This window comes from Labrus bergylta, chromosome 13 (assembly GCF_963930695.1).
Source record: "Labrus bergylta chromosome 13, fLabBer1.1, whole genome shotgun sequence".
Classification (NCBI taxonomy): Eukaryota; Metazoa; Chordata; class Actinopteri; order Labriformes; family Labridae; genus Labrus; species Labrus bergylta.
The window spans coordinates 23,485,551-23,499,512 of NC_089207.1; the positions used below are offsets into that span (position 1 = coordinate 23,485,551).

Genomic DNA, 13,962 nt, shown 5'->3' on the forward strand with positions numbered 1-13,962 from the left:
CAGGATTGATAGCAGCACAAGTCAGGGTTGTTTCTACATATGTGCCTCTTTAAGAAATGTATTGTTTCGACTTCTGGCTCTTGTGCATTTTTTTAAAACCTAAATCTGTCTGATATCTAAGCCATCTAATAGAAAACAAAATTGGTTGGAGCCAATGTAAACAGAGCAGTCTAAAATGTCTACACTGGATGACATCCATCCTGTCTCATTCCTTCAAGAGCTTCTCCATTTATTTAGGAAATCATTGTAACATTTTTGAGCCACACTTTATCTTTCTATGAAAGTAAACTACTATAGCAAAATTGTTTTCCATCCGAACATTTTTGATTTAGCGTTGTTAAGCATGTACCTAAAGAGGAGACGTCTGAGCTGCAGAGTCCCTATTCATCAAACTATGACAGTGGAAAGTAAAGTAAATCAACTGTGGCATGTGGAAGCCCTCTTTTAGCTTACTGTTTGGATGGCTGCTGAAGGACTACAAAAGTATGCAGTGCTTCTTAAACACAAGTTATTACCTGAAAACCAAACTATTATATTTGTCTTACTCCTTAACAAGTAATGTTCCTGCATTACATAACCAAGTGGTGTTTGGAGCCTAAACTTAACCAAACTGCTTCCTATAGACAACGTTGGCCACATATTTATTTAGTTGTGAATTAAAAATACTCAAATTTAAAATCATTCTCTGAAAGCTTGAATGAAAAAGTCTAAGCAGGAGACACTTACTTATGTGGGTAAACTGACTGCGGTGATCTTCAAGTACAAAACTGATAATAGTGGGTTATCTATAGGTTGTATTCTCTAAGTTCTCTAAAAATGCTGAAGAAGCTGCCACACAACATGGCAGATATGTGCAGATATTCAAAGTGGACCTATTCTAAAGCAATCCCAGCCGGTATACAATCAAAGCCAGGTGTGTGTATGCAAATTTATGTTTGTGTCAATGGGCCGGAGCTCTATCCTATTCCAGAGAGCATACTATATAACTCTGGCTAGAGCAGTCTGTTGAGTCTCTGCCAAAGTAAACAAGACCTCCGCTATGATGTGAGGATCCCTATCTAGAATCCATTACATGGACCCTCCTCGTTTTTTTCCATTCCTAAGTATAACATCATCACAATGATCTTCTCCATTCTTGAATCACCTCCCCCAGGGAAATTAGCTGCGTCTTATTTTGTGTTCTTAAATTAACAAGGAGGGAGAGAGAGAGAGAGAGGGAGGAAATAAAATAGGGATATCTCAGCAGTATACTTCACCTTCAGATCTAAAGAAACATTTGCTGGAAGAGACACACATTCTATTCCAAGCAAAGGCAATAGTTCATCCTTCATTACATTTACTTTTGGCAAAAGCTCTTCCACCAGCAGAGTCAAAGTGGGACGCTGTTTGTACGTCTCCCAGGGAAAATAAAAGGCAGTCGCCCACTTGTTTCACTCTAAGGGACGTAACCCCCCACTCAGCCTGTCCTCTAATTGATATATAACAACACCAGGACCCAACACCAGTCCTGTTGACCGCTGACCCCGACCCCTGATGGCCACAGTGGGGGCACAGTTTGGTGTGATCTGGCCCCTGGTTCCTCTGATCTGTGCTGTAGGTGAAGCAGCTAAAGGGACAGTAAAATGGAGGGTGGTAACTTGACCCGCTCAGGACATTATAACGACGGCAACAGGCACGACTCAGAGTCACCAAGTCAGCACACCAGTTCACCCACTTCAAAGACATGCAGGTCAACGGGAGTTAATGGGCCAGTTAATGGGCCAGTATAGAGTAACAATGCATGTATACCAAGCTGTATTTTTAGGACTCAAGATTAGCGTGAGCTCACTCTTTTATAGCAATAATAAAAAATGTCTTCATTGTTTTGATAGAGCCAGTGAGGAGGATTAGTAACAATCTGATGATCTGTATTTTCTGTATTGTTTGGCTCTGATTTATTGATGACCCTCTGTAATGCAATTAGCTCTGGAAAGGAGTGATGGTTGAATCTAAGTTGTAACAATATTTACTTTAGTAATATGATCAAGGTTGCAAGAAGCATTAAAATGCAACATAAAATGTTTTTTGGGATATAAATTTCAAGACTTTTGAATGATAAAAGTCATGGTAGAGACATATAATTCTTGTTCACGTCTACAGCAGGAAAAGAGTTCATCTTAAACACTGGATCATCCATAACAAGTGCGAAGGCCCCTTCACGCTTTGGGCTCCAGAGGGGCCAGAAGGGTCACAGACACGACAACTGCAGCATATCAGTCAAAGGACATTTCATCAGCTGCTCTTACCAAATAGAAACCTGAATACACACTTCCCACCTTCTTCCTCCTTCCTCCTGTTTTTCAACTGCCCCCAGCCTTGCCCTGCTAATCCCTGTTTATGCTTTGCTCAAGGACACATCAGCAGCATTTGCTGAGTGATGCTGGGAAGCATTAATTCCAAGTAACCATGTCTACAGTATACTGAAAATACTTAGGGGTGTAATAAGTACATGACCTTTTAGTCTGTAATTAATGGCTTTTTAATTATACTAATATGTTGGGTGTTTTGTTGTCTAGTGGGATTTTATGGTACATGGGGGATGTATTTCTTGTTCTTAGAGGTGTATTTGTGGTAATTTTGTAAATGCTCTCATGCTTAATATTTGTTGCATAACATCTGCAATAAAACACTTAAGACTTACTTCACTCTGGTCCCTCGCCTTGCCCTGCTAATCCTCGTTTATGGATGGGATTTTCTGTGTACTCTCTCTCTCTCTCTCTCTCTCTCTCTCTCTCTCTCTCGCTCTTTCTGAGGGGTGGGGGAGGCATTTTCTGCTGGTCAGGCTGATTTCGCAGATGGGGTGGCAGTTGTGCATGGTGGGCTTTAAGAGCCCTTTGGCGACTAAAGAAGTTGAAACAGCAGTCTGTTCTCTGAGAGGGAAAACAAATAGATGATGACTGTAGTGGAGGACAGAGTCTGAAATATAAAAACCAATGCCATTATACTGTGTCGGCCCCCACTCTCTCTTTCTAGACCTGAGAATTAGAACGTGGGAATTGAATGTCTGTGTACGTGAATATTCCTGATAGTATTTCTATATGACTGCTTTCTTCTTTAGATGTCAAGCTAGCACGATGCTAATTAAGCTACTGTTCCTAGCTTTGTTTACATAGACCCGTGGAGGGCATTGAACCAAAACATACTGTATGTACAAACATTTTTATTATATTCATCATAATAATAATAATTATAATGATAATATATAATCCTTCAAAGTAAGTCTATATATAAATATTAAAGTATTTGATCCAATCGATTTAATGCAAAAGTCAAAAAGCATCAGTCTTGGCAAAAACAGTGAGAGAGTTACGGCCCCAGTTGGTTCCTATATGGAAAATGGGCTTCACTTGGTATGTGTCCATTAATTCTATTTTGTATGCACAGTCAGTGTCTGGGGTTTTGGTTTGTTGCTGAAGAATGCTTTCAAAGCACGCAAGAATGTAATCTTTAACACTCTTTAGTCTTGTGAAGGGCTAAGCCCCCTGGACACTGCTCAGCAATCAGCCTGCCTCCCAGACAGATAACAGTATATCTGGATCACACGCACTCACACACAAACATACACACACATACACACACACACACACACACACACACACACACACACACACAGTTGTCAGTCTGGTCTGTGAGTCCGGAGTGAACGTCCTGGGGAGGCTAAGCTCTTAATTTGTTGTGACCAGAGCACGTTGTGTCTCAGTAGGCCGATAGTTGCAGCCCCTCCATCAATGTGAACGCGTGTGTTTGTCTTTATGTGTGTGTGTGTGTGTGTGTGTGTGTGTGTGTGTGTGTGTGTGTGTGTGTGTGTGTGTGTGTGTGTGTGTGTGTGTTGGAGGGCTTCGTGCCACTGCCACATTATGAGAAATCATTTGTGAGCAGCAGTCTCCCTGGGCAGGCTGCTTATCGGAGTGCAGTCAGTGGATGACGTGAGTAATTACAGATGATTCACCTTGAGGACTTGATCATCAGCAATATCTCTCTCTCTGCTTGTCTCTCCTCCTTTTCCTGTCCTTACCGTACTCCTCCTCTCTGTCTTTCATCCCCTTCCTTTCTCTCTCTTTATCCCTTTTGTGTTTCTTCCTCTACCTCTTCCCTCCCCCTCGTCCGTCCTCATCCTCTCCTATCCACACTCTTTCTCTCTCTCTCTCTCTCTCTCTCTCTCTCTCTCTCTATTCATTCCTAGCTCAGAATGGCATTGGCTTCTTTGTTGCTGCATTTTTTTACAACACATACAATCACTCGCTTCTCTTCTGAACTCGTTCAAACTAAATAAGATGAAATAAAGCAGAGATGACTGCCTGCACTGCTGAAGCTCTGTCTCACATTCCAGAGTCCGGTGCTGGATCAGGTCCTGGACATATCGGTCCACATTTTCCTACTTACTGACACGTGAATAACTTCTATCAACACAAGATCAATCTTTTTTGCTCAATTACGCAAATACGAATTGTTCTGTGGCCTGCGATTGTCCTTGAAGTGAATACATTTTAAACTGCCTACAGTTTTTCCTTGGGGTCACTCAGTCCTTCATTGTGGTTCACCCTCCTGGAGAAACCCTGAGCGTTTGGACAGAGCCAGCACTGTATACGGCCGAAGGAAACAAGGTTTGGCAGCTCCACGGAATAAATGACTGGATTACCTTAAGCCATTGCCAAGGAGTAATTCTAACACTTAATAAAGGAAAAAAAAAAGGAAGTGAGGTGTGTGTGTGTGTGTGTGTGTGTGTGTGTGCGTGTGTGTGTGTGTTGTGTGTCACTGGGCCAACCCTTAGGCTCAGTAGTCTAACTAGTTAGACAAATAAACACTGAACAAGAGCCCACTGCAGGGACTCTGGTAGCAGAGCGAGGCTGAATGAGGCTGCAGACATCGTTTTAAGAAAGTCTGGGACAATGTTGCTGTATTTGTTTTTTCTTTGTTACAAAAGCTGTAAAGTTTAAATAAAATAGGATGTGTTTTAAAAAGTAGAAAATCTGCAGCAAAAAAAGCCAAAACAATTATTTTAAAGAATAGGTTTATGAAGTTACTTGAATAAAAGTAACTCAGCATGTGCCAACTTTAATTAGAGTTTCATATTTTTTTTTTTTATGTATTACCGTAATGTGCACCCCTACAGACATGAAGATGGGTGTTAAAGGGCTAGTAATGCATGTGCATGTGCATAACAGTATGTGCAACAGACAGAATGAAGTGGAGAATATTTACAGTTAAAAACAAATGGATAATGGAATTACTGTACAATGTTTACAAGCACAATAAGTCAAAGTCTATCTCCTTTGTTGGTGTGATATTTACTGAAAAAGGGGAGGCTTATCATAATTTTTTGTGTGGATGCTTATGTGCCTAAAACCTTAAAATCCCTTAATGCCTTAATCTTTTGTTAAACACCCCGACACACACACACGCAGTTCAATTTTCTGTAAGTATCTTGACCATATGGCAGGATCTGAATACTTAACCTCTAACCTGCGTGAAGAAGAATGGACATAAAACGTCTAAAGAAAAGTGGGTTAATCTGCACTTGGCTCAATGAGACAACATGATAGTGTGAACCCCCAGGAGTTTGAAAATCCTGACGTCATGTGGTGCGGGGGGTGGAGGGGGGGCTGTGAATCCTACATCCATGTTCATGTTGGGGGATCTGACTTCCAGATGTAAGCATATACACACATGATGTGAGATGGAGATAAGAGTATACTCACCCCATGCGATGGGTAGGAAATCCATCCTAACTCCCCTTGGCTTGCTTTAGAGTCTAACAGGTTAACTGTGACGAGAAAGAGAGAGAGAGAGAGAGAACAAAGAGAACATGAGTGTCTAGTCCTTGTTAGCCCCAATTAGCTCTCATATAATCCCACAGGAGGGATCACTAGCAGCGATCATGACTTTATTTTCTCAGCTGGCACACGCACACACACAAACACACACAAACACACACACTCTCTACATGTGTTATATGCTAACCAACAGCAAGAGCCGCCCTTTCTTGCCTTTCTGCTCTGTGTGAAACCAGATGTTGGCTGGGCAAACTGGCTAAAGCACAGAAATTCCAAAAAGATTTTGGACTAACATAGATCTATCATTTCAAATACCAGAAGATGTATTTCATTTCCAAGTCTCCTGCTTTTAGACCCAACTGACCCCACAGTGTGCATAGCCACACATACAGCCATGGTTATTGGGCTGTCACCAGGTAGAACTGCATCAAATCCAAAAATCAGATCCAATCAGCGGATTCAGAGGTGGTCGGAGATACAATTGGCCACACTGAAACAAAATATAAATCCAGTTATAATGAATGGAAATGCAATTTCATGTCGGTTTTCCTGCCGTGAAGTCTTTCATGTCAAACAGAAACCCAGACGCAGAGAGAGGAAGCCATGTCGATGGAATATGACAGAGAACAACTAAGACAGGGACCTTCATTAGCGTGACACTCGACACTTTTGGTCGGGGAAAGAAGATATCAGGCAAAAGAAGCAGCTGTGTCAGTACTCAATGTTTTCCACAGAGCAATCCAAATGACGAAAGGGGGAATTCTACCTCTCATGCAGATCTGCATGCATGGGGCAAAATGAGCAGTACACAGTAAAAAGTGGAAGGGACTTAAAGAAATTCAGCCATATCTTTAGCCCCTTTTGTTGGCAATATTAACTCTGTTATAAAGTATCTCAACCACAGAAACATGAGGTTTGTATATTCTTTATGACGTGGAGGAAACACTATGAGCTGTCGATGCCCCATGTCCATACTGTACCAATACATTGACTGTTTAAAGACACCATGTGTTTAGGGTCTGTCAGTAGAATAAACATACAATTTAATACTAAAATGATAAAAATCCAATAAAACTTTGTAGAAATCCATGGCAGCAGGTTGACAATATGCATTGAAATTTAGAATTTGTTTTGTTTGTTTTATTCCCTTAAATACACAAACGATTCTTTATATGAATTGAATTACAGTCTGCGGTAGAGTGGGTGAGGAAGAAACACAAAGATAATCTATGTGACTGAGGTCTGAACGTGGTGAAACAACAATGACTTACAAGACTTTCATTTTTGTTAATTTTAAGGGAGACGTTCCCTTTGTTGTTTCTCTTAAGTTAAAAACATATTTACTGACTTAAAATGCTTTATGAAGCATGCCATTGTGATCATCCTTTGGAATTACTTGTGTCTAGTTAAAATGAATGGCTTGTGCCATGTTTTTACTGATTGGACTGATTGATTATTTTGAAAAGAAAAACATAAATGTACATGTTTCTTCTAAAATTCAAACTAAATGACGTAAAAAAGAGGATAAAGATTTCATGAATACAAAATAGAAGAATTAGGTACAAATAATAATTTCCTTTAAGTTTGAACTGGAAACTGACTCAGCCTCTTTTTCTTCCTGCTGAGAGCAAATCAGTCTACAGTTCAAAACACACACACACACACACACACACACACACACACACGCACACACACCAGTGTAAACTACACACACACTCTTGCCCAAGCGAGAGCACACAACAAAGTGAAGCAGCAGTGCAGTCAGGCCCTGCAGCTGAAACTCTATTCACTGTGAAAATATAAGGAAAACAATCTCTCGGTATTCTCCCATTCAAAGCTTCAATAAGCAGAGTGTACATATCTTTGAGGATTGTCAAAGGGAGTGTTTGTGGGTCAGGGTGGACTGCTGTTGCACTGTGGAAATTATTTTAGTCATGCCAAATTAACCCCCCCACAAGCAGCATAAACAAACTTTGCAGTAAAAAGGGATTCCGCTGCTCCGTGGACTAATTGCTATTTCACACTGGAATAAAAGTTGAGATGGAGATCGTCATTTTTTTCTCAGGCCAGTCTGACAACTATCAGCCATAATGCTGAGAGAAAAAAACCCAGCAGGGCTGGGAAGTGGAGAAAGAAAAACACATAAAGCCAGACTTATTATAAAATTTCCAGTTTCAAAAAGCTTCTAACTGGAGGCTCACCTGAGCCGTGGCCGTGCTAAGCCACTCGGCCAGATGAGTGGCAGTCGACACATTCCTATTAGAGTCTAATGAAGCTATCTGTTCATGTCAGATAATAGCAGCTCAGCATCCAGGGCCATTGCTTCCAATTTACATTTCTCAACGAGCCGAGCCCACCACTCAAATTGAGCCGAGCGGGGGAATTTGAGAGCAGAAAATTAGACGACTCTTATACCGCGGGAGGAAAAAGCCCCCTCCAGCTGCACTTGGCTAGAGAAATCAGCACCCACACATGCACACAAAGGCACACAAATACACGCTTGAAAATGCATGCATAAACACAAAACACGGTGCAGTTATTAAAAACACAAAATCACACCAGAAGATGCATCCTAATTCAAGAAACTAGGGAAGTAAACACAACATTGAAATGCATGCAGATCTATTAAAATGTTCCAACATTAAAGCACTGACCAACACAAATATGAACACATCTACATACACTTTAGCCTAGCATACAGTCTTTAAGATGCCGACCAAAACATGAGAACAGTCTCGCGCATGCGTACTCCAGCAGGCACAAAATAAGAGCATACACAAACTTGAGCTGACAGTCTTTCTTACTCTCGCTCTCGCCAGCTCTCTCTCACTCTCCTGCACACACACACACACACACACACACACACACACACACAGTCAGTTAGCAATCTAGCGCCAGCCAAGCATATAGCCCCTGCCCCATCAGGGAGTGCCTCTAAACGGGAACTCAGAGTATTAATAGCAAACTGAGCCAGCCTGTCTGGGAGGGAGCAAAACATCACCGAGGTAGAAACAGGTGAATCAATGTTTGATACATATGTAGGCCCCCCATCAACACCAACATACTTAAATATACCCTGATAAAATGGAAGAGGAATCACCTTGCCACAGGCAACCAGACCACTGTGTATGTTCAGGATTTACTGATGGATATTCATTGATTTCTCCTTCTGACCATAAATGCATATGCACCGTCGCAAATAGACCACTCGTCATATAGCATTAGTTCCCTTTTTTTTCCTCTTGCAATGACCTAGTATCGCTTGGCATAGCACGTTGAAATATTTACATGAAATGTTGGAGCAAAGATCTGCAGGGTGCCCGTTTTGATGTCTATGCTCTCATAGTTTTAACACCATTATGACTGTCTAGCTCAAACTTTAATTCAATAGTCTAGCTATTCCAGTCAAATTTGATGAAGGAAGCCGTTTCCCAGCAGATGCATGTGGAAATGTAATCCTCAGACATAATTAAAATGTTGGAGGAGTGGAAGGAGAAGCTGTCAGTCAGAGACGCTGAGCTAGAATCAACACATGGCTCCGTCAGCAGAGTGGAGACCCTCCCATCTGGACTGACTCGCTCAAATCTTCAGGATAGAGGAGAATAGAATAGAGATGTTGTGTGTATGCATGTGTTCCTGTAATATCTAGAGTTGAGAGGGCATTGGCTCTACAGCCCGGCTCCGTGCTTGTGAAGGTTGGCAGGCCGCAGTGCAGGCAAAGCGAGGCGACTTGTGTTTGTGTTAAAGGGTGAAGTGTTCACCTCCCATTATGAATTATTCAAGTGCAGAGTTGCTCTGTCTGATGTTGCTGCTGCCTGCCCAGCCCCTCTGCCCCCATTCCCCTTTCTTTCTTTCATTCTGTCTTTCCTCCTTTCTACTTTTACACCACATGCCTTATACACACATGGTCTTAAACACTCACATAATGGCAGACAGCACTTCTGCACACATTCTGTATAATTTTATATCTCTTCAGACATACCCACACACTTAAAGACACACACGTTTCTCTTTACTGTGAAGCTGAAAAGATGTGTGAAAATAAGGATGCATCCATGTATACAGCTCAATGTTTGATCAACTCACAGGTACGACCTGCAAAATATATGAAGTGGATTTATTATGAAAGGAGAGGTTATGTGTAAGCATATTTCTAGTACCACCTCTGAGAGGTACCATCGCTCACAAACGCCCATCCGTCCCAGCGGGACTGCTGCACCGGCCTCTCCGGGCCAAGCCTCCCCACCACCGGCTAAAAATACCCGAGGCCTCCCGACGCCCCTCAGCAGGCCAATATCTCAGCACGCAACCACGCAAACAGACGTGCACCGCTCACAGGAAGAAAAACCCCTCTCTTTTTTTTTTTTGTTTCTTCATTTATTAAAATAATATCCACTGGCTCATCATGACTATAATGAACTGACGGACTTTATTTGGATTTTTCCTCAACTTCCCCCCTTAAGTTTTATTCAAGGGGATTAGAGGCATATACGAAAGAAAAGGGCACTGTGTCAGCTGTGTCAGAAGATTGAAGAATTATTACCTACTAGCCTACTTGAAATAGCCTACAGCCTAACTACGTTTCTGTTTCACTGAAATGGGAATGATAAATATAATGGCGTATTTTTTTCCCCCTTCATCTCGTCCCAAGCGGAGTTTGTGAATTTATTCTGTAGCCTCATTCAAGCGGTAAAGGCTACACATCAATTCTGTTTGCTTACAGCGGTTTTTAATTACGTCCTAATTTACTGATAAAACCTTAAAGCAGGCTATCGAAGAATTTACACCTGCTGCGTTTATGACCAAGGATTTTGAAGTGTCCACCCTTTATTCTCTTACAATGTGCTGCGCGCTCGTTGGATTAGATCAGCAGTTTGTGAGCATGGACATAAAAGTCAGAATAACTTTATCCTTCCCTCATGTGAAAATAGCCGGAATTGGTTAAAAAGACACGGGGGAAGACAGGTTAGTGATTAATTAAATACACAGTTGTAAAAAAAAAAGAAAAAAAAAAAAAAAGCTAGGCTATCCTGGTGTGTTTATTTACGAATCACTACGGTAATCAGTCCCAAATGTGGAGCTTTGCGATAGACACAGTTACATTGATTTTACTGTTGAAGAAAAGGGGCTCTGCTTCTCATCGTGAGTGAGCTCATGTTGATCTGCTTTGTTGTTTTACGCACATGATGCTTAAAAAAACCAACACGGTGGCTCCTGTTTCTGTGGAGGAATATCTGTAAAGCAGGACGACGTATATGCTACAGAAAAAAAAAAAAGTTTTCTGTAGCCTATCAAAGTGTTCTTTTTTTATCTTGGTAAAGGTAAAAAAAAAATGTCTGTATAGATTTCTCTGTAATATACAGACGGAGCGGCTCGATACTGACACTCTCTGGTGAATTTAACTCACGGAGGTGTTCCTTATTTCCAAAATGATGCTTTCCTAAAAAAAAAAAAAAAAAAAAATCGGTCAGGTGTTCTCTCTCTCTCTCTCTTCATCTCTCTCTCTCTCTCTCTCTCTCTCACACACACACACACACACACACACACACACACACCTACACACACGCAAACACTCTTTAACACACCCACACACACACACACACCCACACACACCACACTTCAGATTACCATATTATATCTGAATACTAATATTTTTTTTTATTGAAATTCTGCAGAGGTTGCTGTTGTTTATTTTAATTAATATAGGCTATAAAAGATCTTTATTAAAGTTAGCAATAAGGAAATCAAAGTTTCTTACGACTAATGCAGATTCACAGGACACATTTGTAGTAGCCTTTATAGATCCTAACTAACATCTTTGTGATTTTTTTGTTGTTGCAACTTTCCCAAATTTCCAATCAGTCCACTGATGCATTCATGTAGGCTATAAAAAAAAATCACAAATAAAAAGTTTGGATCCCCATGCTCTGAATTAACACCAAAGCAGGGTGCTGCGTTGTTTGCCTGACGAGACGAGGCGCGCAGAAAGACAACGCACAAATAAACTTTTCTACAGGGTGAGAAGCCTGGGGACAACACATGATTTCATTTAAATGCAAGTTTACGGTTTCAACTACTAAAAGATCTAATGTTGACGTAGTGACCATGAAGTTAAACAAAATGTAGCCTAACTTTTAGTCTAGTTTGGTTATTGGTCATTTCAGTTTTGGGGTGACCCCATCATTGTAAAAATAATAATAATAATAATAATTGTATCTTTGTAAGGACTATGTGAGTGTTCTTAGAAACTTTGTTTGACTTCGCATGAAGACCCAAACTTTTCAAACTCACCATACAACATCAGCACACACGATCCTTACTTCCTGACACTTCTGTAGGCTACGTGTGCTGCAGAAAGGTCAGGAACACGTTTCTGCGTCTTACATTTTCCACCTGTGTGACTCCGGACATTTAATGACTGAAGTGTAAATAACAACCACCAAAGGCTCAGTCAGAATATTTGATTTGTATTGTGGTTTTGAATCACTCCCTCACTCAAACTGTTTATTACTTCGGTATAAGGGAAGGGTCAGAGTGAATATGCATTTTTTTAATTCATTTGTTCGTTTTGTATTTATTTATCTATCTATTTTACAGGAAATAACTGAAATCGTTGTCACTGTCCCTTTATACAGTGTGACCCAAATCTACTCCCAAAAGTATTGTCCCCTTCTGCGTGCATAACCTTTACACAACTCGGGACGCGCGTGCCTCTCCTTTTTACCCTGACCCTGCTGCAAAACACTTCAGCCGTGCCAAAAGAAGCTCTAGAGCAGTGGCACTGGTTTTGATCATTTAAGACATTTGAGCAAAAATGTGTAAGTTGTGTTAAGGAAGGAGACTGTTTCACTTGCAGCTCCACGTGTTCGGAGACGCGACTCTGCAGAAAGTAGACCGCTCTGTCCTGATCTGCGGGGGTTCCAAATACTGCCCCATGTTCGTTTTAACCAAAGAAATAAAGGGCATTGGCACTGGGGAGAGGTAGATCAAGCCGTCTGCACATTCGTCATTTTTGCTCGATTAATGAAGGTCGGATTTAAATATTATCCTCAACAGAGTCGTTATGGCTTCGTTTAATGGACAGTCTATCCACGCAGCAGCCTAAAAGTCCACTGCTTTGGATCTATTCAGGTCAGAACCATAAAAAAAACACACATCCGCGTTTTTTGCGCACTATGTGCGTTGGAGCTCATCTTCTATTTATTGCCTTTAAATCGGTGTGTCTGCCAGCTTCAGTGGGGCGTCTACCCCGACTGGATCCTTAGATAAAACAGAACAACGTGAACCTGTGATGGAAACACAGACTGCGGAGTTTCTTTACATCACATTATCCCGTAATAACTCCACAATGAGCGCTTTGGAAGCTGTCTCGCATTTTAACCCAATTCAAACAACTATTTACCCCCGTGCGCAAGACGATCCGAAATGAGACTGCCATGTCTGCTTTGTTTGGATCTTTTGAAGTTTATTCTGGAATTACAGTCTGTAAGTGGTAGTATCCCGGCTCCACATGCTCCTCTGTCTCATGTCCACTCTTTAAATCGCCTTGTTATTGTTATCGCTCTTATTTAGACAGTTGCGAGTCCGCGATGTGTCCAACACGCGCGCACAACACATAAACACACATGTTTAGCAGACAGAGAGTTGCCTTACCTTCATTCGGGGGGTAGATGACGGGAAACGCAGGAATAACGCAGGACAATAAAAGAGGTAAAATGAAAAGAAGTGATCGCGGATTGCAATCCATGGCGGCGGATCAGAGGTACATAACTCCATGAAGCCACTGACTGATCTGAGAGCGTCTCCTCTTCTCTCAGCTTTCTCTCCTCTCTCTCGCTCCGGCTCCCCTCCGGCTGGAGCATTTTTCCGCTGGGTCCTACAGAGTCTGACAGACAGCAAAACACAGCGTGCAAGTTCACCACAGGTCACTCCAGACACTTGAACACGGACGTCTTCTTGATTTGTGTGGCAAACAGATACAGTCAAATCAAATCTGTGAATCCGTTCACTCAAATGTAGAGCCGAGACTATAAAAGAAATATTAGATAAACTGTATTTGTGAGAAAATAATGGCAACAGCTCATGTTTCTGTGACCCATTACTGCAATAACTGAATCACATCACACACACAATTCTTCACTTGCTGTAT

General features: G+C 41.4%; 1 protein-coding gene across 4 annotated transcripts in view; it reads right to left on the minus strand.

Moving 5' to 3' along the window:
- The window catches only part of epha3 (eph receptor A3), a 97,841-nt gene extending 84,215 nt beyond the window's left edge, over window positions 1–13,626 (minus strand). For all 4 annotated transcript variants that reach the window (XM_065961902.1, XM_065961901.1, XM_065961904.1 and 1 more), the window contains exons 1-2: window positions 13,467–13,626; window positions 5,739–5,803 (exon numbers count right to left, since the gene is read on the minus strand). In XM_065961902.1, the coding sequence (XP_065817974.1) occupies window positions 5,739–5,803; window positions 13,467–13,560 (159 nt within the window). In that variant the 5' untranslated portion in view covers window positions 13,561–13,626. The remainder of the gene's footprint in view (window positions 1–5,738; window positions 5,804–13,466) is intronic.
- Window positions 13,627–13,962: the final 336 nt, after the last annotated feature.